Source organism: Sceloporus occidentalis, unplaced genomic scaffold, assembly GCF_023333645.1.
Source record: "Sceloporus occidentalis isolate IW3139 unplaced genomic scaffold, rSceOcc1.0.p SCAF_20, whole genome shotgun sequence".
In the NCBI taxonomy this organism is placed as follows: domain Eukaryota; kingdom Metazoa; phylum Chordata; class Lepidosauria; order Squamata; family Phrynosomatidae; genus Sceloporus; species Sceloporus occidentalis.
Window position 1 is genome coordinate 157,728 of NW_028317000.1, and position 25,448 is coordinate 183,175.

The 25,448-nt window shown below is 40.2% G+C and overlaps 1 protein-coding gene across 3 annotated transcripts in view; it reads right to left on the reverse strand.

Annotated features, from left to right (window-relative positions):
• LOC149301685 (lethal(3)malignant brain tumor-like protein 4) overlaps positions 1–12,070 on the reverse strand; it is a 74,983-nt gene extending 62,913 nt beyond the window's left edge. For 2 of the 3 annotated variants that reach the window (XM_089483705.1, XM_089483703.1), the window contains exons 1-6: positions 11,914–12,070; positions 10,922–11,091; positions 6,926–7,082; positions 5,766–5,871; positions 3,873–4,020; positions 2,981–3,035 (exon numbers count right to left, since the gene is read on the reverse strand). In XM_089483705.1, coding sequence (XP_089339831.1) covers positions 2,981–3,035; positions 3,873–4,020; positions 5,766–5,871; positions 6,926–7,082; positions 10,922–11,038 — 583 coding nt within the window. In that variant the 5' untranslated portion in view covers positions 11,039–11,091; positions 11,914–12,070. Of the gene's footprint in view, positions 1–2,980; positions 3,036–3,872; positions 4,021–5,765; positions 5,872–6,925; positions 7,083–10,921; positions 11,615–11,913 lie in introns of those variants that run through there. The other variant, XM_089483704.1, reaches the window with a different exon arrangement.
• Positions 12,071–25,448: the final 13,378 nt, after the last annotated feature.

A 25,448-nucleotide genomic window follows, 5' to 3' on the forward strand; every position in this document is an offset into this window, starting at 1 on the left:
ACATCCGCCCACCGCTCTAACCATATCTCTCCTTTGTTGGCATCCATTCACCAGCTCCCCCTCCCTTTCCGTATTCAGTATAAGCTCCTGCTGTTGACCTTTAAAGCTCTCCATGGGCTGGCCCCTCCTTATTTATCTGACCTTCTTTCTCCTCACATTCCCACTTGGGCCCTCCGTTCTGGTAGTCAAGGTCGGCTGTCCCAGCCCAGGATTTCCTCTGCCCCATCTCGGATTCGCCCCTTTTCACTCGCTGCTCCTCACTCCTGGAACCTTCTTCCCCCACGAGACACAAGGGCCATCACTTCTTTAACCAGCTTCAAAACGATGTTGAAGGCCATCCTGTTCAGAGAAGCGTTCCCAGGCATTGAGTGATTGTCATTTGCTATTTGATGTTCTTTTGTTGCCTGTTTTATTGAATCATTTCCTGTATTGCTATGTATTTTATATGTATTATCCTATTATTTCTTAGATTGTACACCATAGGCAGGTTTACTCTTTTATATTTATTGTTTTTATGTACAGCATGTGAGACTTGGGATTGCTCTGATCAAAAATCCACAACAACTTCATGTAAAACAGAAAGTTTATTGTAAAAGATAAGGTAGAAGCACCCGGGACCACGTCTTTGCAGAATCTGAGGCACACAAAGGGGAAGCCTTAATTTAAACCGACCACTGACCCCCACCTTTTTTTCCTTTCCCTCTCAGATGGTTTTTCCAGTTCACCCCCCCCCCCCCCAGCGGAGGTTGAAACCCTACATCAAAGTAACCCAAATGTGGGCATCATTTGGTCTCCGGACATTCTCTGTCCTGGGGAAGCTATTGATGCCTTAATTGATGACTTGTATCTGTGGAACCTCTCTCAGTCGTAAATCTTTCTCAGGGTGTGAAGGATTCTTTGTCCTGCTAGCCAGTGTTCTGCTTACGTGACCCATCCGATTACAGATCATGGCCGCAGATGGGCAGTTCCCATAATGCTTTTCCCATTGAGTCCTACAGATACATACCTTTATTTAATACATACATATATTGCTAACACACCCTAAGATTTATATTTATATATGAGATATATATATATGTATGTGTGTTTGTGTGTGTATGTATGTATTATATATATATATATATATATATATATATATATATATAATGTTCACTACTAAATATGATCAGCAGCTTTAAACAGTCTGCCACTCCAAAGATGCCGCCTTCAAACATTCCAACACATCATACATCAAAGTAAAGGTTGTATGTACATATCATCAATGTGCATGTAACTAATTACTAACTTAGATGACTTAATCTAAACTCTTTACCTCATCATGACAGAACCCCGAATGAATAAATGAATGAAGGGGCTCTGACACAGCACTGTGCAAATCTACAGCGCTATATAAATAAAGAATAATAATAATAATAATAGGAGGTGGTCTTCAGACATGTCTTAAGACTTCTTATAGTACAAAAGGGCTACCTTCTGAGCCTTGGCTTTCACAGATACCACACCTGTCTCTATCCTGAGGAACGCTGCTGGAGTGCCCAAGGTGCTGCCTATAATTACCTCAGAAACGTGTTTTGACAGACCTCCAAATCATTCACATTGTGATACCTTGTCCCCCAGATCTCAATGCCATATTGTATCTGGACAACTACTTTCCATACAAACATTTTAAATGCAGGAATTACCAACCTATCACTCTAGAGTAGAAAAATTTCAAATCTGCATCAGCTGACCTCTGCACTGTTAATTTGATGTGTGGCGGAGAGTTCCAAGGTATTTTTTATCAAAAGATTTGCTTTCCAAGGCAGCAAGAGAAACGAAGAGAAGGAAAAGGACTGGAGTGGCTGCAGTGAAGAAGTTGCAGAGAAACAGCAAACACATCCTACTAGAGTGTTAGGCAGGACAAGGCTGGCCTTCTAGGGTTAGCTCCACCCATGTGAGGTCACCAGAAGGTCTCTCTTTTTACTTCCTGCCTATCTGGAGTGAGTGGGAGGAGCATAACCCAAACTACAGAATGGGGGGGGGGTCTTATCTACTTGGAAATGCACCCTTTTACCTATCATGCAACCAACAATTTGGAAGCCTTGCCAACCGAATTACTCTGACATTCTAATGCATTTTTTTTCTTTTCACATAAATCCTCAATGTCTTCATCACATCCAACGTGTGTCATTCTCTAATGGATGCGATGGATTCAGACAAAAACTTGTTAAGTACATAGACTGATGTAAACCTCTATTTAACGTGCACTGCAGAAGGAAAGTAGGATCTAATGATAACATTATCATTGGTCCCACTTACATAAACTTGCACGAATTGACAATGCTGCCAATTCAGAAACCCTTTTAGCCAATGTAATACCAGTAAAACTACTCTAAAAGTTAACAGTCTTAAAGCAGGATCAAATGGACTTTGTATTAACCTATTTAACATTAAATTCAAGTTCCATAAGGGGAGCCAATGAACAATTAGAAGTGTCATCAACATTACTCCTTTTAAGAACCTCTTACTATGAGGATGTGATGTTGAGCATACCCCCCCTCGATTAAGCATTGTTACTACAGCTGCTACTGACTGGAAGTTCACCTTGTCTCAGCTGTCAGGGAGCGGAGGCTTCTTCATGTCTATGCCTGACTGCACTATCATTTTCAGCAGCAGCTTTTTGCAGTGGGGTCTGGCCCTGGCAGTCCCACAGGAGTCCAACGTGGCCCCAACCTATGGCAACTGCCCGTCTCTTACTTACATTTACTTTACAAGAGGGATTGTTGCCTGGTGACACTAAATGAAATCCTTTGAAAGCTTCAAGATACTGAAAGATTATTTTATGAGGACAAAACACAGAGGTCAAGTTGACAGAATATTATTTGCACCCAGTAATTCTAGTATTCCAAATATATTATGAGTTCTTCTATTCCAGGTTGTACCCATCCATTGTATAACAACTTTTCAACATTAAATAGCAAAAATCAGGTCCTCAGCTTACCTTGTTTAAATGGCTTAGTGTTCTTGCGGTTTTTCAAATTCAATTTACTCTTTTCCTAGACACAAATAATGACATTTTAATTTCTTACACAGAGATTTCTATATGTTAATAATAATAATAATAATAATAATAATAATACATTTTTATTTTTATCACACTTCTCCCGTAGGATCGAGGCGGCTTACAACACAATAAAATACAATAAAATACAGTAATACAAACTAAAAATCATTATCATTCCCCCCAAACAATAACATTATGATCCCACATAAAAATAATAACAATAATAAAATCCCAATAACAATAGTAAAAATTCATCTAAAATTATTAAAACAATCAATCAGCAATAGAGAGATTGGCATTCTGAGGTATTCCATATGGTAGTTCATGTCAGTGGGTGATCAAGTGAGTTATTCAGGGAAGGCCTGTTGGAAGAGATCCATCTTGACAGCTTTTTTAAAGCCATCAAGAGTGGTAACATTTCGGATCTCTTCCGACAGGCCATTCCATAGTTTGGAATGAAATGAAAGTACATTAAGATTTTCATGATTATGAATGGCATACTCATTCTCATTCTTGTAGTAGGTGTTTTTTGTTGTTATTGTTCAAATATTTTAAATCGTAAGATACCTTGGGTAGCTTGGCAGAAAGAAGTACATAAATGTAACAAATAAATTAAAATGCTTAACCTGACATTTAGCATGTATCTCAAGCATTTCATTTGGAAACCTTTCAGTTTGACAGCATTCTCTGAATACAAAATTTCAACACTTTTCCAACTTTTACAACAACTTTTACATTTTACTACATCAAATGTAGTTACTTTTGATCACTTCAAGACTCAACATGGCTTCCTGACCACAATTTCAATAAATACTGTGCATTTTATTACCTCATCATCATCTGCATTTTCTTCCTCATCTTCAGAATCCAAGAGCAACTTCCTCTTCCTTCGAAGGCGTTTAGAAGATCTCTCAGCTTCATTAACCTGGCTGGTACCTTCCCGTTTTCCACAGTCACTTGGAGCGTCCTTAGAGACTCTGCCAAAAGACACAACTTAAGATAAATGCAAACCATCTAAGTGTAGTTCTGAATTTTTTTCTTTCTTTCTATTTATCAATGTAGACAAGAGTTTGGGCAGATATTTTAAAAGGTAATGTCATATAAGTGGAATAATAATAATAACTTACAGTTGTTGTTCTTCCATATAGATCGCCCTGCTCACTTAAGTACTTTTTAAAAAACATTTGTTTTATTGATTTTGTACTGTAACATCACTGATTTCCCAAGTACTTGCCCTCCACAAGCAGTACACAATTATTTTTTTCAGCGGATGGTGGGAGAGCCTGAAGAATGCACCTCGCAGCTGCGCTTGGCACCACCTCTGCTGCTGCTTTGAGACCAATTCTTGGCTTGGTTACACTGCGTGTGCATGGTGAACTTTGACCTGGAGCTTGGTCAAGCGGTGGAGGTGAGTGGATGACTCAAAGGACAGTGGCAATTTGGGTTCTTTTCTTCTTCCTCTGTATGTAAGGGTGCTTGGTTTATTAGATTCCCTCCCCAAATATTTTCAATATTTCCAATCTGCAGTTGGAAGGCAAACTGCACTTAACAATCCCACCAGCAGCAAACCATTCTTCATCCTAGCATGGGAAGTGGGAAATGATGCAAGGCCATACGCCTGTGTGCCCCTAACTCTATACTGTCTCTTGGGACTAAATCAGTAGCCAACCTCTCCACATGCATAGGAAGAGGATGAAACCCCTTTAATGGCTTTTTAATAGATAAAATGTGGTTTGCGCCAATGGCTTCTCCTTTCTTCTATCATGTCATGTCTTTACTCTTAGATTTTTAAGCTTAAGGAGACAGACAGTATTAGTTCTAAATTATGTACCACAGCTAGCAATTTTAATGGCAATAATCACCCCACCAAATAAACTTTCAGGCTTCTGACAGAACAAACTATGACGTCTCTGCAAAAAACATGTCAAGTTACAGTATATGGCTAGCTCCATTCCCCAAACCCTTCAAAACATAGACATCAGAAATGGATGTCAGCTTTCAATAATAAATGATCGGGGGGGGGGGTTGCAGAGAGATCAAGGTTTCTGAGCACTGAAACTTTTAATAAGGTGCTTCTTAAGCAGACTGTGGAATGCATAATTAGACCTCATACTTGCCATTTTAATGTACAAATACAAAGGCAGCCTGCCAACAGCTTTCACAGGGATTAGGGGCACAGATCCCCATGAAAGTGAAAAAACGGTGGATTTAAAAAACCCCAAAAACAAACATGCATGATGCAGACTCTGCTGCTGCAAAAGTTTCCACCTTGCTCCCAAACTGCCTCCGTCACATGCCAGTTGCCTCTGTTGCCTGCATGGCCAGTCTCCAGGTGTTGTCATCCCTTACTGCCTTCTGGGATGACAACACTGCTGCAGGAAGGAGACAGAGAAGAGGAAGAGAGCAAAAAAGACAAGCCACCACCAGGCCGGCTGTGGCTGCTGCAAAAATCTTCTTTAATGTTGTTGTCTTTCTCTTCCTTCTCCTTGAGAAAAGGCAGGTGACACTGAAGGAGATTTCTACCACTCCTAATCCTAGGAAGTAGAGTGGTGAAGACTTGTAAGCCAGCAGAAGCAGCTACACATGTGTCAATAATCAAATCCACAAAAGTAAAATCTGCAAAAGTTGATGACCAACTGTACATGCAGATTTACATAAACCTTCATATTTAGAATTGGTAACATGATCTCTGAAGTAAAATGAAATTAAGGGAAGTTGTCACCTTTCTTTATGCTCCTGGTGCAAATTCCCAAAGTTGTCCATTTGTTCAACGTATCTGTTATTTTCACTGGCTTGAAGTTCAGATCTGGAAATGTTGTTTAGGGACACTACAAAAAAGAGATGATTGCTAATTATTATTTCAAAATAAAAATACCTTACCATTTATGTGAGGGCTCCCTACATTATTTTTCACAGCCTCCCATGAGTTACTGCAAAGGAATTAATCACTCTCAATCCAGTATTTAGAGACCGTCCTGTCAATAAAATCAAAACCCAAGCCCAAACCATGAACTTTCAATTTTTTTGCGATATTTTAATTATGGAGTAATATCTCAGACAATACAAATACTGTTTGCAATTTTAAGCATATAGATATAGTCAATTCCTAGACTTCATTTATATTGACAACCAGCTGTCCTGATTATTTGCAATCCGGAATGGAAAGAATCTCTAAAATGACTCTGATTCTTTAGTTAAACAACGTGTCTTCATTATACCCAAGAGAAATATGTTGCAAAGGCAGCCCACATATTATGCGAGTCTATACCCAACTTTACATGAAGCCCCCCTCTGTGCTGCTTGCACTATCTTGTGCTGCTCCTGCTATTTCATGCTACTTGTGCTCTGTTCAGTGTTGAGTGATTCCTGTTGGTCAGCTTGTGCCATTTGTCGCTGGTTTGGCCATGTTGGTGAAAGGATCATGCTGGTGAACAGAGGTTTTGCTGGTTTTCTTTGGCCACAAAACATCCATTGTTCATTTTGGGTTAGAAAATTGTATAACACAAAGGGTCCTGGAGTTGACACCTCATGTAATACACGGGCTGCCTATATTTGTGTAAGATTTACTGCTACTGCACAGAAACTGAGTATTTTGGCTCAACCATAACCTTTCAAAGGTCAAAAATGTCTCTCTCATTTCATTTGTTTGATTCCTAATATAACCTATGACTGGTAACAATTCTATGAAAAGAAGAATTCATTTCATTGGTTCAAAAATTAACCAAAAATAAAATAAAATAAAAATCCAAGCATATTGTTAGATCACAAGCTTCTGCACAGATCATAACTGCTAGTTTTGGAAGGTTCTTTGCCTTTTCTTTTTTTAGTCAAGTTTCATGCTCTTGCATGATAATATATTCTACCTCTCATTCCTAGGCTCACCTTCAGGATGACAGGTAGATATGGTGTTGGTAGCAGAAGAAGCAGACAAGTTAAATATGGCTGAACTAATATTTACTGAAGAAGTAGAGAGAGCTTTTGCAGCTTTTGCTTCAACTTCAGTAATGAGTTCCAGTGTTCCAAATTCACTTAAACGAAACTGTAAAGGGAGAAGAAGAAAAAAAGAATGAAGTTAACATACAACTAAAACATTGCAAACAAAATTTGGAAGAATGAACATATGTTTCAGCAATAAAACAAGTTTGAGTGAATGTCAAAAAGGCACCATTAACAAAGAAAACAGAATTAAATGCTGTGCTCACATCAGCTATTAAGAGCATTGCCACTGCAGCATGGTCACATATGAAAAAGGTATTCATTTACTTTAGTGTATGAACACTAAAGTATGAATTGAATATTTAGTGTATGAACACTAAATATGAATTGAAGGCTATCATGAGGGCAGGGAACCGTCTTATTAAAAATAATAATTGTAAGCCGCTCTGAGAGCTATTAGGGCTGAAGGGCAGGGCATAAATAACGTAAATAAATAAATAAATGGGTATAACATGAAGCAAACTGATCAAATGTAACATGATGAGGAAGGATCATACATACAGTACAATCAAAGATCTTAATTGAATACAAATAAATGCTTTCTCATAGTGCCAAATGTTTCAAATCAAAATTCAAGAAGAGAAATAAATATGATTGTCAATATCTGGTGCACTGGAAGAATGCGTTCAAAAATCTTACTGGCTGTGGCTTCTCTGCTATACGTTTTCTGCTATGTCCCTAACACAATCCTCCTAACATATATATACAACAATAAGACTGAAATTAAAAATTAAAGGTATAGACTTGCACATTCCTTTCTTAGAAAAGCAACATATAAGGTGCTAGCAGAAATTTCAATTTCCTGTGTCACCAGTCCATTTTTAAGTAGTATGTGCCACAGTACATTAAATCATTACTTCTTCTTCTTCACACATAGTACAAGCCAGTCACGTACCAATAATTTCAATATGAGATATTTAAACACATGCCTATTCATTTGAAATTTGAAGGACTCTAAAATGCTTCATTCTGATTAGATACTACTAACAATATTTTCATTTCACTTGTAGATACAGTACTTACATCTCCAGTTACTGAAAGGCTCAACATTTACATTTAAAACATACAAACAAGTCATGGAAAATTACAACCATGGAAGACCTCTAAACTCTAAAGGGAGATTTATTTAGTACATAAGAATTCTTAAGCACTATATAAATATTATGATATTGCTTTTGTTGCAATGAAAACTATTTATACTCATAAATCCCAAGCAAACTGTTTGTTTCATTGGTAAAAGTGCACTACAGACAGCTTGTTGATCAAGAGTAAGAGAGAAAGAATGAGAGAGAGAGAGAGAGAGAGAGAGACTAATAAATAATAAATAATATAAAACTTTTATTTGTATCCCGCTTTTCTGTGACGAGACAATCAAAGCGGTTCACAACACATTAAAATCCACATTTACAACATTGTGTCCCAAATTCCCGCCCTTAAAACAGGATTAAACATGTTACAATTAAAATATCTATTAAAACAGAATTAAAAATTTATATACAGCGCGCCCGTGTCATACGCGGGCGCGCCTTACACGGCTTGAGCATACGCGCTCAAGCCGCGGGGTGCGCGCGGGGCGGTGCGTCCCATTCAATTGTTTACAATGGGGCTTGAGCATAGGCGGAATTTGCCTTACGCGAAGGGATCCGAAACGGATCCCTGCATAAGGCGAGGGCCCACTGTATAACGAGGTCAGAGCGGTGGGCTAATACATGACTATAATATATATTGAATCTAGGGCCGAAAGATGGCCCTGAAGGGATGGCTTCAAGCCACCCCTTCCGAAGACAGATTGAGGCAGTGGTAAACACACGCTGCGGCTCCAATCCACCTTGAAGCCGGCCAAAAAAGGAGTGGCAAAGATTCACTCCTTTTTCAGCTGGCAAAAGCCAGCTTTTCCCATCCAGCTGCGGCCCAATGGCAGCTTCATGACACTCTGGTGGTCTGCTACATCGCCAGAGTCATGAAGCTGCCTGTATCTGGGCAGCTGGGCTTCTCAGCATCATCAGGACATGCAGTGTCTAAATGCCACATGCTGATGACACCCGGAAACGGGCTTTTTTGGGCCGGTTGTTCCAGCTCTTAGTTATGTCTTGTTTTTAATAGAGGAACAACATAATATTCTACATATCTCTTACAAACACACACAGGTAGCTTACAATGTGAAATGCAATATAGCTTTTGGGAGCCATTAAAGATAACATGACATTATTTATTAATCAATATTTCATATTGATGATAAAATATTATTTCATTGCAATACAGCATACCTGCGCCGTATGCAGGCTCACCATGCGCGGACTTGAGGTCAAGGGGACAGCGAGCCCTAATATAGTGAATGAAGTGTATGTCCATGGAACGCACTGTGCACTGTGGAGGTGCGCCCCATTCAAATGAATAGGGTTTGATCATATGCGTAATTTGCCTTACACGTATTGTAACCAACCAATTGGAACCAACCATTCCTCTCAAACTATGTTTTTGTATAATCTGTTGTCAGTTTCGGGAAAAAGAACTGTTGCAATTTAAGCTATGTTTAAAATCAGACTCCATGGATTATAAGGCCAACATCTTATTAGTAACATACATGCACTTAAGTTTCTCTTATGTGTGTGTATGTGGGGGTTTTTGGGTACCGTGGAAGTTGGTATTCCCTTCCTTTCTCTACTGCACCCAAGTCTCTGTCCCCCAGATACCAGACCCTCTCTGCACATGGCCATTCTATGTCTTGTGGGGAGCAGGCAGAAACAGAGGTGCAACTGGCTAGGCCCATAGCCAGATGTAAAGTGACTACAGAAACATTACAGCACGCCCGCGCCATACGCGTACACGCCATACATGGCTTTAACCTTATGCGGGTTAACTCGCCGGGCAATGAATGGTGCATGTGCCCATGGTGCGCGCGCCAAACACAGAAGCACTCTCCCACTGCAACCAATGGGGTTTGAGCTTACGTGTTTTTCCCCATACGCGGAGGGATCCGGAACATATGTCCCCGCATATGGAGAGGGCCCACTGTATAACAAGATGCAATAATGTTATTATTTCGTAAAAGCTGCATCATTGGGATCATGTATCATCTTCAATACTGTATAAAATTTTAGATTTCTTTTTAAAAATAGTTAATATATTTTTAAAAAACAAGATATATTATGGAGATCATAATTAGTAGGAAGGGGCTGCAGAAAGGTCTTTTATGAGAAATTCTGGATTTATGCAAGTTCATTACTACTAATCATCTTTGCTGAGAAAGACATCAGGTTAGATGCAGATTCATGTGGCACTGAGGATTTCTCTCATCCCAATAGATGGAGCTAAGGCCCTTCCTCTCAACACAGCACATCAGACCAGTCTCTGACTTAAACAATCAGCCACTTGCTTTTCTGCTTTCCTTTTCATGGTGTTTCATCCCAATGTCTTTAACATTTTTCTGCTACTGGCCACCAGAAATCATTACTAGGTTCTAAGCTTCCTTATAAATGTATACATTTACCAGGAAAAAATATAGTAGGAGCTTGAGTGCCAATAAGTCAGAGAACAAAATAGCCCAATACTTTTTGCTACATTTGCTACAGTTCAGAGGAGCGTCTCTGAAAATAATTGTTAACTAACTCTGTTTTGATGCATAAGGCCAAGTTACAGTTCTTTACTGGCATCTTGCCTCCATAAACTCAATTTCAGAGATGCAACAAACAGGTAAATCAGCAATTATCGAAAGTTCTCAGTAAAAAAAAATAATGTTAGTGAGAGGATCGTTGGTTTACTTTAGCTACAATTCATGTCAGAGGGCAAAACGTTTCACATCTTTTCTCTAATTTGACAAAAGAACATTGGTACTGTTATAAAATCAGGGCCTTTGATTACCCTATCCCCCTTTTTCCTTACTTGTATGTTGCTACCCGGCAAGGTGGCAATGCCGTCTTTCCAGTCTAAGGCACCCATTACATCGAAGTCTGCAGTCTGGGCGATGGCTGGTTTTTTCTCCGATAGATTCTGTTCCATCTTTCTCAGCTTAGTCTTTGATTTTTTAAAAAAATTTAAGAAACAAAACTAGGCTTGAAAACAAAACAAAAGGCACAGAATCAACAGGCCAGTCGCTTACATTTCATGAACCATTTAAGAGTTGTGATTATTCATTCCAGCTGAAAGGATTTTCAAAGATGGGGAAAAAAAGTTAGCCTTCATAATAAGGTACTGACGTTACAAGTATTAAAGAGTCTTTGTGATTCAACTGCCACTAGCTGTCTGGATATTTGAAGCCCAGTCTGGGCAACAAAAGTCACTGGTTGCCACCTTACTGGAGAGACATATGTACGCTTAAATTTTTGATAATATTTATAACAGTCGATAACCTTTACATGAGTAATTCCCAAACTGTGCCATGATAAATAAAATAATCAGGATTATGACCCAAAGAACCCAACGGGAGGTCATTCACTCCACATAAATCCCCACTCACTCCGCATCCTCCTAACCTTAGTAAGAATCTGCTCCTTCTGAGTACAAACAGTACAGACTGAAAATAGACCATTCATTCATTCCTCATGCAAGAATGCATCAAAATTCCTCACCAAGAGAAATCTGGCTGTTTCTGCACAAAAACACAAGGGACAGGAGCCTTCAAGAATAAATCATATACCTATATCATTTTCAATGTTTTAAGAGTGGTGTTTAGTATTTTAAATTATGGGTGGGACGAAATGCTGGTATTTTATATTATAGGAGGAAATGCATCTTCACTAATGGCATTTTGGACAATCTATATTTCAGATTATTGTACAAATAAAACAAAAACTTCAATAGGTTTGCACAAAGGTTAATTTTAGCGCCTGTGATGTGCACAATTCCACACAAGCTCCAGCCCCATTTCTACTCACCTCCTCTGCTAATGGCAGAATAGTCAGTCCCATATAATCCCCATATGCTAAGGTCCTCTGGTGAACATTTACTCCGGTCATCCGAGACTAGGTTAGCAACTGTGAGCCTGAGGACTTTTTCTTCCACTGCCCCTAGATTGAGGAATGACCTGCCAGAAGAGATTTGACAGCTGAATATGCTGTCCGAATTCAAAGGAGCATTAAAGATCAATCTCTTCCTGCAGGTTTATTCAGAAGATTTTAAATTGTGAATTTTAAATGATAAATTTCAAATGTAGATTATTTTAATATGTGTACATCTTGTTTATTATTTTAGTTGATGTCTGTTCCAACCAATGTCTTTTTAACTAATGTTCATCTGATAATTGCTGTTTCCCACCTCGATCTGTGGGAAGAGATAGGTAAGAAATAATAATAATGATGATGATGATGATGATGATGATGATGATGATGATGATGATGATGAAATACCAAGAGCTAGAAAGTACATGTTCACACAAGGAATAAAATTTGTTTTTGAGTGGCTAACAAACCTTATTTTTAGCACAAAAAAGGAAAAGCAAAATAACTTGTATTTTACATACACTACCACTGTCATTTCCAAGAGAAAACGGAAAACTTGAAAAACCTCTAAAAATTAGAAAACAGGCAAGAGCCCTGAAAGGAAACACTAGCTTTTATTAGTATGAACACCTAAAATTAATGGTATAATGAGGTTATTTTCTACCCCAGTAACATAATTATCCCTACTGAAGGAGATGCCTCCCAATGAAAGGCTATTCACTTTTGTTGAATGTTGCCAGCATACATTAGGTTTTGGCTACTTAACAATTCTGCTAGTTCTAAATTGTTCTTGCCACACTTTAACTGAGCTAGACTTCCTATGATATACCAGGTTGCCTGCTTAGGTATATGTCTAATTCCTGAGAATCTCATGTTTTAGCATCACAACACTTCTATGCTTTTAGCCAATATTTTCCTGATTTATTGGGTCTATACTGCTGCAATGGGCATGTACTTCAGAACACAACCAGCTGCTCTTCAGTTGCTAGATCTGTTGAGGGTGTTTTGATTTGGATTTCCTGCATGGCAGGGGGTTGGACTGGATGGCCCTTGCAGTCTCTATGATTCTATGATCTATCTCTGGTGTGTATCACATTCAAAACTACTCAATAAACAGTCCATATCGTCAATTTTTCAATGATTGCATGCATCACTGGTTTCCCTATGGTCAAAATTCAAGTATCTTGTGAATGCATGAAACCTCTTCTGACTCATTGCTACTCTAAGTTGGCAGTGCCCTAATAACAGATCAAAAGTTCCTCCCAGATCTCCTTCTGTCCAAGCTATATATCCATGAGGAGCAACTGGCCAATGTGCTCAACTCAGGTTTACACCCCTGAACTTTTGTATAATTCCTTTAATTCCATGTCATGAAATAAATGCCACATCTCTCTGTATCACAGATTACGCAGTAAAAACTACTTTCTGTGAGAAGCAGAATATTTAAAATATTTCTAGCACTGCATCTTTGTTTGTATTGTTCCTGGGCCATGCACAATCCCTAAATATACCTCTGCCTGCTTGGCAATAAAATGTGGATGTATCCACCTGATCTTTTTGTGCCCACCTCTCTCAGTATCTTCACTTGATCCTTCTTTGACAGGATCAAGTACAATCCTTCCTACTTTTGAACAGAGGGAAGGGTTGCTTCTCCTCTCCGCACTCTCATCAGCTTCAGTTACAAAGCAGCATGGGGTATTTTTTTATTCCATTCCATTACCCCTGAAAGGAATGTGAATGTATGCCAATGGCTAAATGCAACAAATTGGTTGTTACCGTTTTGTCATTGCTATGAAACTGCCATGACTCTTAATAATAATAATAATAATAATATAATATTTATTTGTATACCGCCCTATGGCAAACCAATCCGGGCGGTTGACAACAGTAAAATATAAAATATAACTCTTGAAACCAGGGTTCGAATCCCTGTTCAGCCATTGAGCCCACTGGGTTATCACACTTTCTCAGCCTTAGAAGAAGATAATTTGAACCAATCTGGCCAAGAAAACACCATAATAGGTTTACCTTAGGGTTGCCATAAGTTGGAAATGACCTGAAGGCACACACCAACATGCAGAGCAGGTTGCTGAAGGGGAACTGTTTAAAACTCTTAAAATGACAGGAGTAGTTCTGCATGAAGTCTGTAACAAAACATGATTCTGGAGTATTACAGTGTATAACTGGTACAATGTTGCCAACAGAGTTTAAAGGACACACGTTCGAAATTTAGTGGGTCCCTTTGTTGTAAACCTGATGACTCATTCCACTTTTGGAGACTGAATCCAGAATATATGCTGAAGTATTTGGATTTGTCCTTCTATTTAATCTTTTAATTCACATTTGTGGCTATTTAAAAGACTGGACTATCACATAACCCTCATACTGGTTTATTAAATAGCAGATCAGTACCGGTCTGTTATTATTCATTGAATGTCTAGCTAACTTTTTGATAGTTCATCCTTGTTCCAGTGCTTGATGGCAGTACACATTCTGAACAAACACAGAACATCCCTCAGGTTTGAAAGTCCTGATCTAATGTATAATTAAGTCATGGCACATTGTCATTCCCACTGCAGGGCCCAAATGCTAAAGGACAGTGTGGATTCTGCTTACTCAAAATAGGAGAAAGACTCAATCCTAACCTGAAACAATCATTTTTAGAGTTTTCCCCAGCTGGCAGGCAAGCCAATGACAACTTAAACAATTACAGTAGTTTAAACCTATACAAAGCAAAGCAGCAGCACATAAATGGCATAAAATTTTGATGTAAGGTTGATACAGAAATACATTAAAACACTTTATAACAAGCTTTTACAGATGCATTAGAAAAACCTATAAACATTCTAAGAAAATAAATTATGTTTTTTAAAGAATATTCCTCTTCTCGTAACTATCTATAATGAACCAAAGCAAACAGGCAATTAAAACAAATTCTCCCACTGTCTCCGTTTTTCTCTTCCAACTGGGATGCCAACATCCCTGGAAACTTGCTTTTGCTAAAACTATCAATCTACTCCTACTACAAAAATCTCTACTCATTCCTTAATATCTTTATCCTCTCTATCTGATATAGTTTGACACAGATGATCACTTTCTCTTAGAGGCTGCACAGACCGGTAGTAAGCGCCGGTAACAGGGTGGCATGGGGGTGTGGCATTTGGACGATGCACACCATGACACCACCCTGATGCTGGCACCATGCCATCTGCCTGATGGGTGCATTATGGTGCTCCTTTGGCATAGCATTCACACGTTGCACAACAAAAGGATCGCCAAAAAGTGCCACAGTGGTGGCAAGGATGCCCTTTTTCCAGGGAAAAATAAGCAGCATTTTGCTGCTTCTTTTTAGCCCGGAAAAATGCCAGATTGGGGCTGTGCCATGCAGTTGCCATGACCCCAATCTGGCGCTCAAAGTGGTGGCATTAAGCTGCCCCTTACTTGCCGTCTGCTTTGTCCACAGTTGATTCCTTTTTTGCTTTTTAAAGGTGTTTCTTATTCTATGATGAGCTGGACTAACTGTTGAGATACATGTATGTGTATTTGCGTGCCTTCAAGTTGCCTGTTGATTTATGTCAGTTCCATTAATTTCATACACAGAGGTCATAAAGATAGTATGTTTATCACACATTAATGTGTCATCTTCATGCAGTAGTAACCAATGAATATGGTCAAAGTCAGAACCATTTGTTCTATGGAAAAAGTCTGTTACTTTCCATAACAGAATGCCATGACAGAAGGATTGTTCTTTAATGACAAAAGTATGTCATTGGGGGGGGGGGGGGGGGCGCACAGGTCAAATTCCATTAAAAATAAAGTTATCCTTCAATCTACAAAATACACACATGAATTACACACTACTACAAAGTATATACACCACATTTACACATTAAATTTTTTAAATGGCTGCAACAGTAAAAGGTTATTTAAATGTTACAATAAAACTTCTATTGGGGTGGGCTTTAACATATAAACCTGTTTCTGAACAAAGGAGCACACCTCCTCATTCTACACCTCATACTGACTGGACAGCATCCCCATTTCAGAACCCACTTTTGTCCGCATCTCTCAAAGAGCAAATTTGATAACAGATAATCTTCTGGGAATAGATGGACAGCAGAGCTGCTCCTACTGTCATCTTCTTCCCTTAGATAGATGACTTAAGTGGAGAAATCTTGAATGGGCTGGGCTCTTTCCAATGTCAGTCAAAGCTCTTGGACTCAGTGAAGGAAACACCTTCTCCCTATACAGTACTACATCCATGAATAGAAAAGGTAAGAATGTCAGACAGGAGGATAGAGCGTCTCTTGCTGTCACCACAGTTCTTCCTCCAGACTTTTAATATTTTTGCCAGCTCAGAAAAAAGGATAAACGAACAAATAATCAAACCCTTACATCACATTTGTATGTACAACTGCTTAGAAAAAAGTCAGGAATACAATCAGAATTACTCCAAAGAATCTGTGTGGGATTGTAGCCTCAATCTGTCATCAAGTACTGTACACAGATCTTTGAGACTCAAAAGTGCTACAAGATCTCTCTACGTACTGATTCTACAGACTAACACGGCTATATCTTTTAAGTATCCATCTACTATTTGACAAGCATGAACATTCTATTACTTAAAATATACTACACTTGATCTTCGCCAAAAGGCCGAGAAGCGACCAAATTACATCAGAAAAATGCTGTAATGAATACACAAAGAAGTATTAAAGCTTTATGTTCTTTCTATTATAATAAGGGAGGCCAATATATTCCAGCAGCTCTCCAAGTCTTTGTTATTAAGATATTAGCACAATTATTATACGGTTCTGAGATTTGTACTTTCAGTAGCTTTACAACCTTTGAGGTAGTTCAAACCAAATTTTTAAGGACAATTTTAGGTGTCCCAAATTGTGTTTCGAATTCTATTCTCCGTCTAGAAACAGGGATGCTATCTATTGAGGCGCGTGTATGGATACGCAAATTAAATTTATGGCTCAAAATGTTTTTTGTTCCGATCGGTTTAGTGCCATTAATTCTAACAGACTCCTTTCTGTCTCCCTGGACCTTGAAACTCTCATCTCTTGGACTCTCACTATCTGAAATAACTGTACTAGGTTATGATAAAGCAAAATCTGTGATTTCTCAACGCATCAAGGATATTGATTTCCAGACTCATATAAGCCAACTAACTTTACATCCTGTTAGGGAATCCAGTAGACCTGGCAAATGTGCAAAATATTTTGAGAATTTGAATGTCCCGAAATTTAGAAGAGCTTTCATGTCAGCAAGGTTTAACATCTTACCCTCAGCAGTCCTGGAGGGCAGATTTAAAAAGATCCCTTACGAACACAGATACTGTCCTTGTGGCTCAGAGGAAATCGAAAATATTAATCATGTACTCTTTGGCTGTTCTTTGTATACAGAAATACGTGCTTTATATATAACACCAATTGTGCTGCAGTTTCCAGGCAGACAAGAGAAATTTTATACAAATTTACTACTTGCAGATCAGAAGGAAGATATAACGCAAGCAGTTGCACAATTATTTGCAGCTGCCATTGCAAATCGTAAACAGTTTGTTAAACAGATGTAATATGTTATAATATAATCTCAAAATCTGTACAGAGGGCTTGATTTAACGGTAAAATTTGTAAATTAGTAATCAATTGCATCTGATTAATGGCACTTTGTAGTTTAACTCTTGCTTGGATAGGGGATATGTTTGTGAATTTTGAACCAATATGTCATAATATGATAGAGTTGTTTGCGAGGTGATGGCAGCCTACTCATTGTTGTGTGTTTGCCTGATCATGCTGTCCTATCATTGCTTTTTATCCTTACTTTTTATAGACTGTAATTTGTTTATATTCTCTAATCTGTTGTGTTTTAAACTGGAATTTTGTAATTGTGCTGGCCAAATGGCCGTAATAAAATTATTATTATTACTTAAAATATAAACTTCATGTCTCTGGACTAATTTATAACAGAGAAACAAACTGTATTAGATTATACCTATAGCATCACCACTCAGAGTAAATGTAGGTAGCTAACTGTTTCAAACAGTGCAATTCTCACACAGAGTCTTACTCTATGTCTTGCCAAGGAGTTTTCCATATATATATATATATATATATATATATGGATTAGATGAACTGCTGAATCTGCCACTTAGATCCATATTTATTCATACCTACAGTAGATTTGATTAATTCTACCTTGTTGGCCAAACTGTGTTGAAGGAAGGAACAATAAAAGCAGAGCTTAAATGAAAGGAAAGGGGCAGAAAAGAGAGAGGATGAAAATGTAAATGGAGAGTACTGTGTGGGGTTCAAAAACAGTAACAGAAACACAAAATAGAGCTCAAGAGAATGGAAAGAAAACAAAAGGACAAAAGGTTAATAAATGGAACCCGAAGAGAAGAAGACACACACATATATATAATGTGATGAAGAAAGCAAGCAATATGGGATGAGAAGGAAGGGCGCTTAACTAAAATACAAATTTACAGGTTCAAGAGTCAGAGATAAAATAGAAATAATACATTAATATGTGAGGGAAAAAATGTTTTACAGCTGTTGCTGCAGTACTACAACCCTCCTATATACCCCTAAAACAGAAGCTCCATCCACTATTATTGTACTTTCTTCAGAAGTCAAAAGTGTTAAATTCCTTCACTGAAAAATATTGATACCTTCCTCCAAAAAATAAAGAAAAGAAAAACGCCTTAGACAACAGAGAAATGCATTTTTAAAAAATCTGGTGGTGACACTAAAAACCAACCGACTGATGATACCCTAAGCTTTGGTGAATCAAAGCATACCTCGTTAGGGATATCAAATCTATAATTAGTTGTCGGATACACAGAGAAAAGGGGAGCCTTCCTTGCAGCAAAATTTTGCTTGAAGAAATGTTGAAAGTTTCTTTTTCTTTGGAGACTGGGGCTGCATCCACACTGGAGAAATAACCTGCTTTGGCACACCTTTAACTCCGCTCTGTGCCCCACAACGAACTCCAACTCCCAGAATTCCACAGCCTTGAGCCAGGGCAGTTAAAGCAGTGCTAAAACTCTCAGGTCCAAAACACACTGCAGAAATAATCCCGTTTGAGGCCGCTTTAACTGTCCTGGCTCAGTCCTAGGGAGTCCTGGGAACTGTAGTTTATTGTGACACCAGAGCTCTCTGACAGAGAAGGTTCAATGTCCCACAAAACTACAGTTCCCAGAATTCCCTAGCATTGAACCAGGGCAGATAAAGTGGTCTCAAACTGGACCTCAATGTGCAATACGAAGACTTTTATGTAAGACAACCTACAGCATTAGTCAAGAACTCCTACATACAATGCAAGGGAATCTTGTAGTGTGTAGAAGTTGTAGTATAAGCTTTTGCAGATGAATGGAGTGAAATGATGCCCAGGAAAGCCTTTTATAATTACTGTCTATACTCGATTATAAGTTGAGAAATGTATGCCCCAAAATTGACCCTAAAATTTATATAAGGATCAATACATCAGTAGTGCAATTCCTTCCTCCTCCAGTCCCTTTTGCAAGTCTTTGCTTCCTATGGAAAAACCTCTCCATTAAATCCACTTGCTTCTCTCTCTGGTCCCTGGCTTCCTATCAAAATAACCTCTCCATTTAAAACCATCTCTCCAGTCCCTTTTGCAAGACCTTGCTTCCTATGGAAACAACTCTACATTTAAATCCACTTGCTTCCTAGAGGTCCAGAGAAGGAGGGAGGGAAGTGGTATTTCCCCCTTTCCATCCTTCCTTATAGCTCCCTAAGTTTTACCCTCGATTTATACATGGGTCTTATCAAAACCCAGGATTTTGACCCTGAAACCTCCCTCGGCTTGTACAAGAGTATATACGGTAAAACTGTATAACTACCTCTATGTGGGGATAGTGAGAAGGTGACATGTTCAGCTTTAGATGCTGACTGAGGGACAAAGGCAGGAGGGATGTTGTTGCCTTTGGACAGAGTCGGTGAGCAGCCATATGAAATGGAGGGACACTGTCTATGGAGCACATTTCTCTGCCCGCTTTTCTGTATACATGGCGAACTATATAAAACTTAAATATAAGCAGCATTTTGCTTATAGACTATGCTTCCATCTTTCTGAGAGGAACATAAAAGACAGTTGTACAGTTTGGGACTTTGCCAAACACATTCTTGCCACAGCATACAACACAGATCTCTGTACAACACAGCCTTTGGAGAATACGTGCCCCTAGGGACACGCAGGGCGATGCATGCCTATGGGGGGATATAGGGGAAGACGTGCCCCTAGGGACACGCGGGGCGATGCATGCCTATGGGGGGATATAGGGGAAGACGTGCCCCTAGGGACACGCGGGGCGATGCATGCCTATGGGGGGATATAGGGGAAGACGTGCCCCTAGGGACATGCGGGGCGATGCATGCCTATAGGGGGGTATAGGGGAAGACGTGCCCCTAGGGACATGCGGGGCGATGCATGCCTATAGGGGGGTATAGGGGAAGACGTGCCCCTAGGGACACGCGGGGCGATGCATGCCTATAGGGGGGTATAGGGGAAGACGTGCCCCTAGGGACACGCGGGGCGATGCATGCCTATAGGGGGATATAGGAGAAGACGTGCCCCTAGGGACACGCGGGGCGATGCATGCCTATAGGGGGGTATAGGGGAAGACGTGCCCCTAGGGACACGCGGGGCGATGCATGCCTATAGGGGGGTATAGGGGAAGACGTGCCCCTAGGGACACGCAGGGCGATGCATGCCTATAGGGGGGTATAGGGGAAGACGTGCCCCTAGGGACACGCGGGGCGATGCATGCCTATAGGGGGTATAGGGGAAGACGTGCCCCTAGGGACACGCGGGGCGATGCATGCCTATAGGGGGATATAGGAGAAGACGTGCCCCTAGGGACACGCAGGGCGATGCATGCCTATGGGGGGGTATAGGGGAAGACGTGCCCCTAGGGACACGCAGGGCGATGCATGCCTATGGGGGGATATAGGGGAAGACTTGGGGAGATCCTTGCCATTGGAAATAACAGGAGAATCCCTTCCCATATGGAAAGCTAGGAAGCATGTCCAATGTGTCCCTATGGGCAATCAGTATAGTCCAGCCCCTGAAACAGTTTAAGAAGGAGAAGCCCTGTGGGGAGAGGGAGGAAGGGCTGCCCGGGAGAAGAAGAGGAAGGGAGGGAGGAAGGAAGGAAGTTGGCGTCTCCCCCAAAACTTCTTCGCCGCAGAAGCTCCAGAGAGAGCCAGCCAGAACTCAAAGGAGGTCGGGCTCTGCCCTCTTCAGGAGCCACAAAATGGCGGGAGGGAGGGAGGGAGGGAAGCCTAGTGGTTGGGGGCAAGAGCAGCAGGAGAAAAGGGGCGAGGAGGTCAGGGGCGTCTTTCCCTGCCTTCGCCCCAGACAAGGGCCGGGCTCTCTGGGTGAAAGTAGGAGAGCCAAGGAAGGGAGAGCTAGGAGCGGGACGGAGGGCGCCCTGGGCGACTCACCTCCTTCTGCCCGGGTCTCCTCTCCACTCTTCCTCGCTCTCTTTCGCTTCTCTTCTCGTCTTCGGAGATAGAAGCAGCCAGCGCTAGGCTAAGTTCGGAGGGCTTTGCGCATGCGCAGAGAGGCCGGCCGCCGGCCGTTGAGGAGGCCGTTTTTTATGGTGAGGGAACCAAAAGGAGGAGCCTAAAGGGTTAAAGGCTCTGACTAGGAGCCACACGGAGGAAATAAGGCGCTTCGACAACGAGTTAACTCTTCCTGGCTCCGTGCTATGGAATTCTGGGAACTGGAGTTTGTTGTGGCCCCAGAGCAGAGCCGCAACAAACTCGCTCCGCTCTGGGGCCACAACAAACTCCAATTCCCAGAATTCCATAGCATGGAGCCGTGTCAAAGCGCCTTATCTCCCCCGCGGGTGAGGCCTTAGGCCCAAAGGCTAATCAGTAAACAATAAAGAAAATACACTCATAAATGAAAACAACAGTAAATAAAACACACTCTGCAGGAATAATCCACCTTGAGGCCTTTTCGACCGCCCTGCCCCAGCGCCAGGGGATTTTGGGAACTGTAGTTTCTGATGATAAAGAAAGCTCAATATCTCACAAAACTACAGTTCCCAGAATTCTCTAGCATTGAGCCAAGGCAGTTAAGGCAATCTCAAACCGAGTTATTTCTGCCCTATGGGTGAGGCCTTGGGCCAAAACACGCTGCAGAAATAATCCAGTTTCAGACTGGTTTAACTGCCCTGGCTCAGCGCCAAGGAATCCTGGGAATTGTAGTTCGTTGTGGCACCAGAGCGCTCTCTCTCTCTCTCTCTCTGACAGAGAAGGCTCAGTGTCTCACAAAGCTACAGTCCCTATAATTCCCTGGCAGTTAAAGCAGTCTCAAACTAGTATTTCTGCAGTATGTTTTGGACCTTTATTAAAATGCCTTGTAGGCTTGCAATATACTCCCAGAACTCTGAATGCGCAGCAACAACGCACCCTTCACTGAATCTACACTGAAATCATTCCTTTCAAGTGTCCATTGTGCTGAAATGAAGGCAATGTCTCACAAAACTACAGTTCCCAGAATTCCCTAGGGTAGTTAAAGCGATCTCAAACCAAGTTATTTCTGCACTGTGGATGGAGCCTTAGAGAGTTATTTCTTACAGGCATTTCGGCAGCGGAAATAATCCAGTTTGACACTGCTTTAACTCGGTGCTATAGAATTAATTGTGGCACCAGAGCATTGTTCTGGAATACTCTAGAATTCCATAGCATTGAGCCAGGGAAGTTAAAATGGTGTCAAACCTGATTATCACTGCTGTGCGGATGTACACTCCCACACATAACAGCGCAACATGACGGGGTTAAGTTGCTCTTGTGGCACCAGCCTTGAAAGCACAAAAAGTGTTAAGGCTAAAACAGGGTGACCCAATGTCCTAATGTCCTCACCTCAAAGAAGAACAAGGCACTGTGAAATGGAGGACATTCCAGAAAAAAACTGAGGACGTGATCAAATAGAGGACGTGATCCAGAGTCCATCGCTCAAACTGCTACGCTGCACCATGCTAATACAAACCTGCATTTGTCCAGTTACAAAATAGAATGCAAGTTTGCAAGCCTTCCTCCATTACACCAAATCAGAGGGACTAGACTCTGGGGCTTGTGGTTAATGGATAAAATGGCAGAGAAGAACAACCGAGCGAGAGGCTTACACTTTGGATTGACCTTCCATAAGATTTGGGACCCATTTATTGAATACATCCAGCGAGATTTAGTCTCTAGACATCCCCCAATCTGAGCTAAATTTTTATGGAAAGATGTCTTTCAGGATCCCTGAATACACCTTTTATCTATAACTTTCAGGGCCTTACCTGGGTTATTGTCTTTATTTATTGTTGTTTTGGTGTACTGTTTGTTGTCATGATTTGTTTTAGAATGTATTAATAAATTTTAATTAAAAAAAATCAGAGGGACTTCTTTCTGACTGAGCACACACACACACACACACACACACAGAGTCCCATCCCAGAGAGGAGGCCCAGAAAGACACCATGGTTGATGGTTTGAAAAGCTGCTGAGAGGTGCAGCAGAAATAACAGGGACACACTCCCCCTGTTTTTAACTCAGTTATGTTTGAATGTTAAAACAATAACCGTATTTTTCAATACGCTGATTCCCCCCCTCCATGGAGTTGTAAGCTACACAACACAGAGAGAAAAGTAAACCTTCAACTGGACCTGAATCAGACAATTTAAAAGAAATGGGTATGATGGGGCATGTGATGCGATGTTGTTACAGTGGATCCTTGTTATACGCTGGGGTTTGGTTCCAAGATCCCCCGTGTATAACAAAATCCGTGTATGCTCAAGTCCCATTAAATATAATGACATAGCAAAATGGTGTCCCTAATAAAAAAATGGAACATCAAGGTAAATTTATACTTTTTTGGAACATTTTCAAACCGTGTATGCTTAAATCAGTGTATAAAAAATCCGTGTATAAGAAGGACCGACTGTATATCATTTTAATGTATTTTAAGACTTTTAATCTTTTAAAACTTGATTTTAGCACTGAATTTGTTTTAAATTATTGTAGTAATTAAATTCTATTTTAATATACTATTTTTGTATGTTTTTAACTGTATGGTGTTTTTTAATGTTGTAAGCCGCCCTGACTCCCAGCCTTAAGAGAAAGGCGGGATATAAATAAATATAATAATAGTAATAATAATAATAATAATAATAATAATAATATGAAGGAAGATGACAACTGTGAAGTTAAATAGTTGAAATGAAGTATAGTTTGAGTATCTCTTAACCAAAATGCTTGGGGCTAGAAGCTTTTTGGGTTTCGGATTTTTTTATTTTATTTTTATTTATTAATTAATTTTATTTTTGGATTTTTGGATATCTGTATTTGCATATATGCAAATGTCGCGGCAAAGAGACGCAGAGACAGGAATGGGGGTGCACAAGCTTCTCCCCAGCCAGGTCTTGGCTGGGCCTTTTATTGTCATAATGTTTACTTTAACTCATTGTCTGTCTTACAATCATTTGCTAGGTTATGTGACCAGTATGTGCTTAGGTGAGTTCCAATTAGCAAAGGAAGCAGGATGTGTAGACTAGCCCAGCCGAGTCAACATGGGCTTATCTATCTAATTATGGATAAAGCATTGTCACCCTGAAAGAGGGTCGCAATCCTGTGGTCTGCCAACGGGATTGCCACATCTCAATCTTGATGAACATTGCTATCCTGGGAGGGGGTCGCATCCCGGGGCTTGCCAGCGGGAATGCTACATGCAAATAACAAGATATCTTGGAGATGAGACCCAAGTCTAAAGGCAAAATTTATTTATGTTTCGTATATATCTTATATACATAGTTTGAGGGTAATTTATACAATATGTTTAATAATTGTGCACCTGGGACAAAGATTGTGTACACTGAACCACCAGAAATCAAAGGTGCCACTATCTCAGCCACTCGTGAAAAAAGTTTTGGTTTTTGGAGAATTTCAGAATTCTGGATATGGGAGTCTCAACCTGTATCTATAAAAATGGATGTGATTTCTGGAGTGAGATGTTTTAGAGTTTGCTATTAAAATTCACCAGAAACAAGCATCTCATTTGCCTGATCTGCATATTTGATTTGATGTGCCCGACTTGGCAATATGTATGTATATCCATATACATATTGTAAACACAAGCTTGAAACCCCGGCAGTGATAATATTCCTGCTGAATTGTTTAAAACCAACTTGGACTGGTGGATCCCTGTACTTGCTGCCTTATTTACCAGTACTGTATAGACCAAACAACCTGCATCCCTGAGGAACGGGGTCTTGCCATCATTGTGCCTATTTTCAAGAAAGGTGATCAGAATGATCCTGGAAACCTTAACATTTCTCACTTTTTCTCTTGCTGGATCTCTCTCTTTCTTGCCATATACATTGACACTGTGTTGTTCTGTGCCTTCAAGTTGTTTCCAACTTATGAAAACCCAAAGGCCAACCTATCATG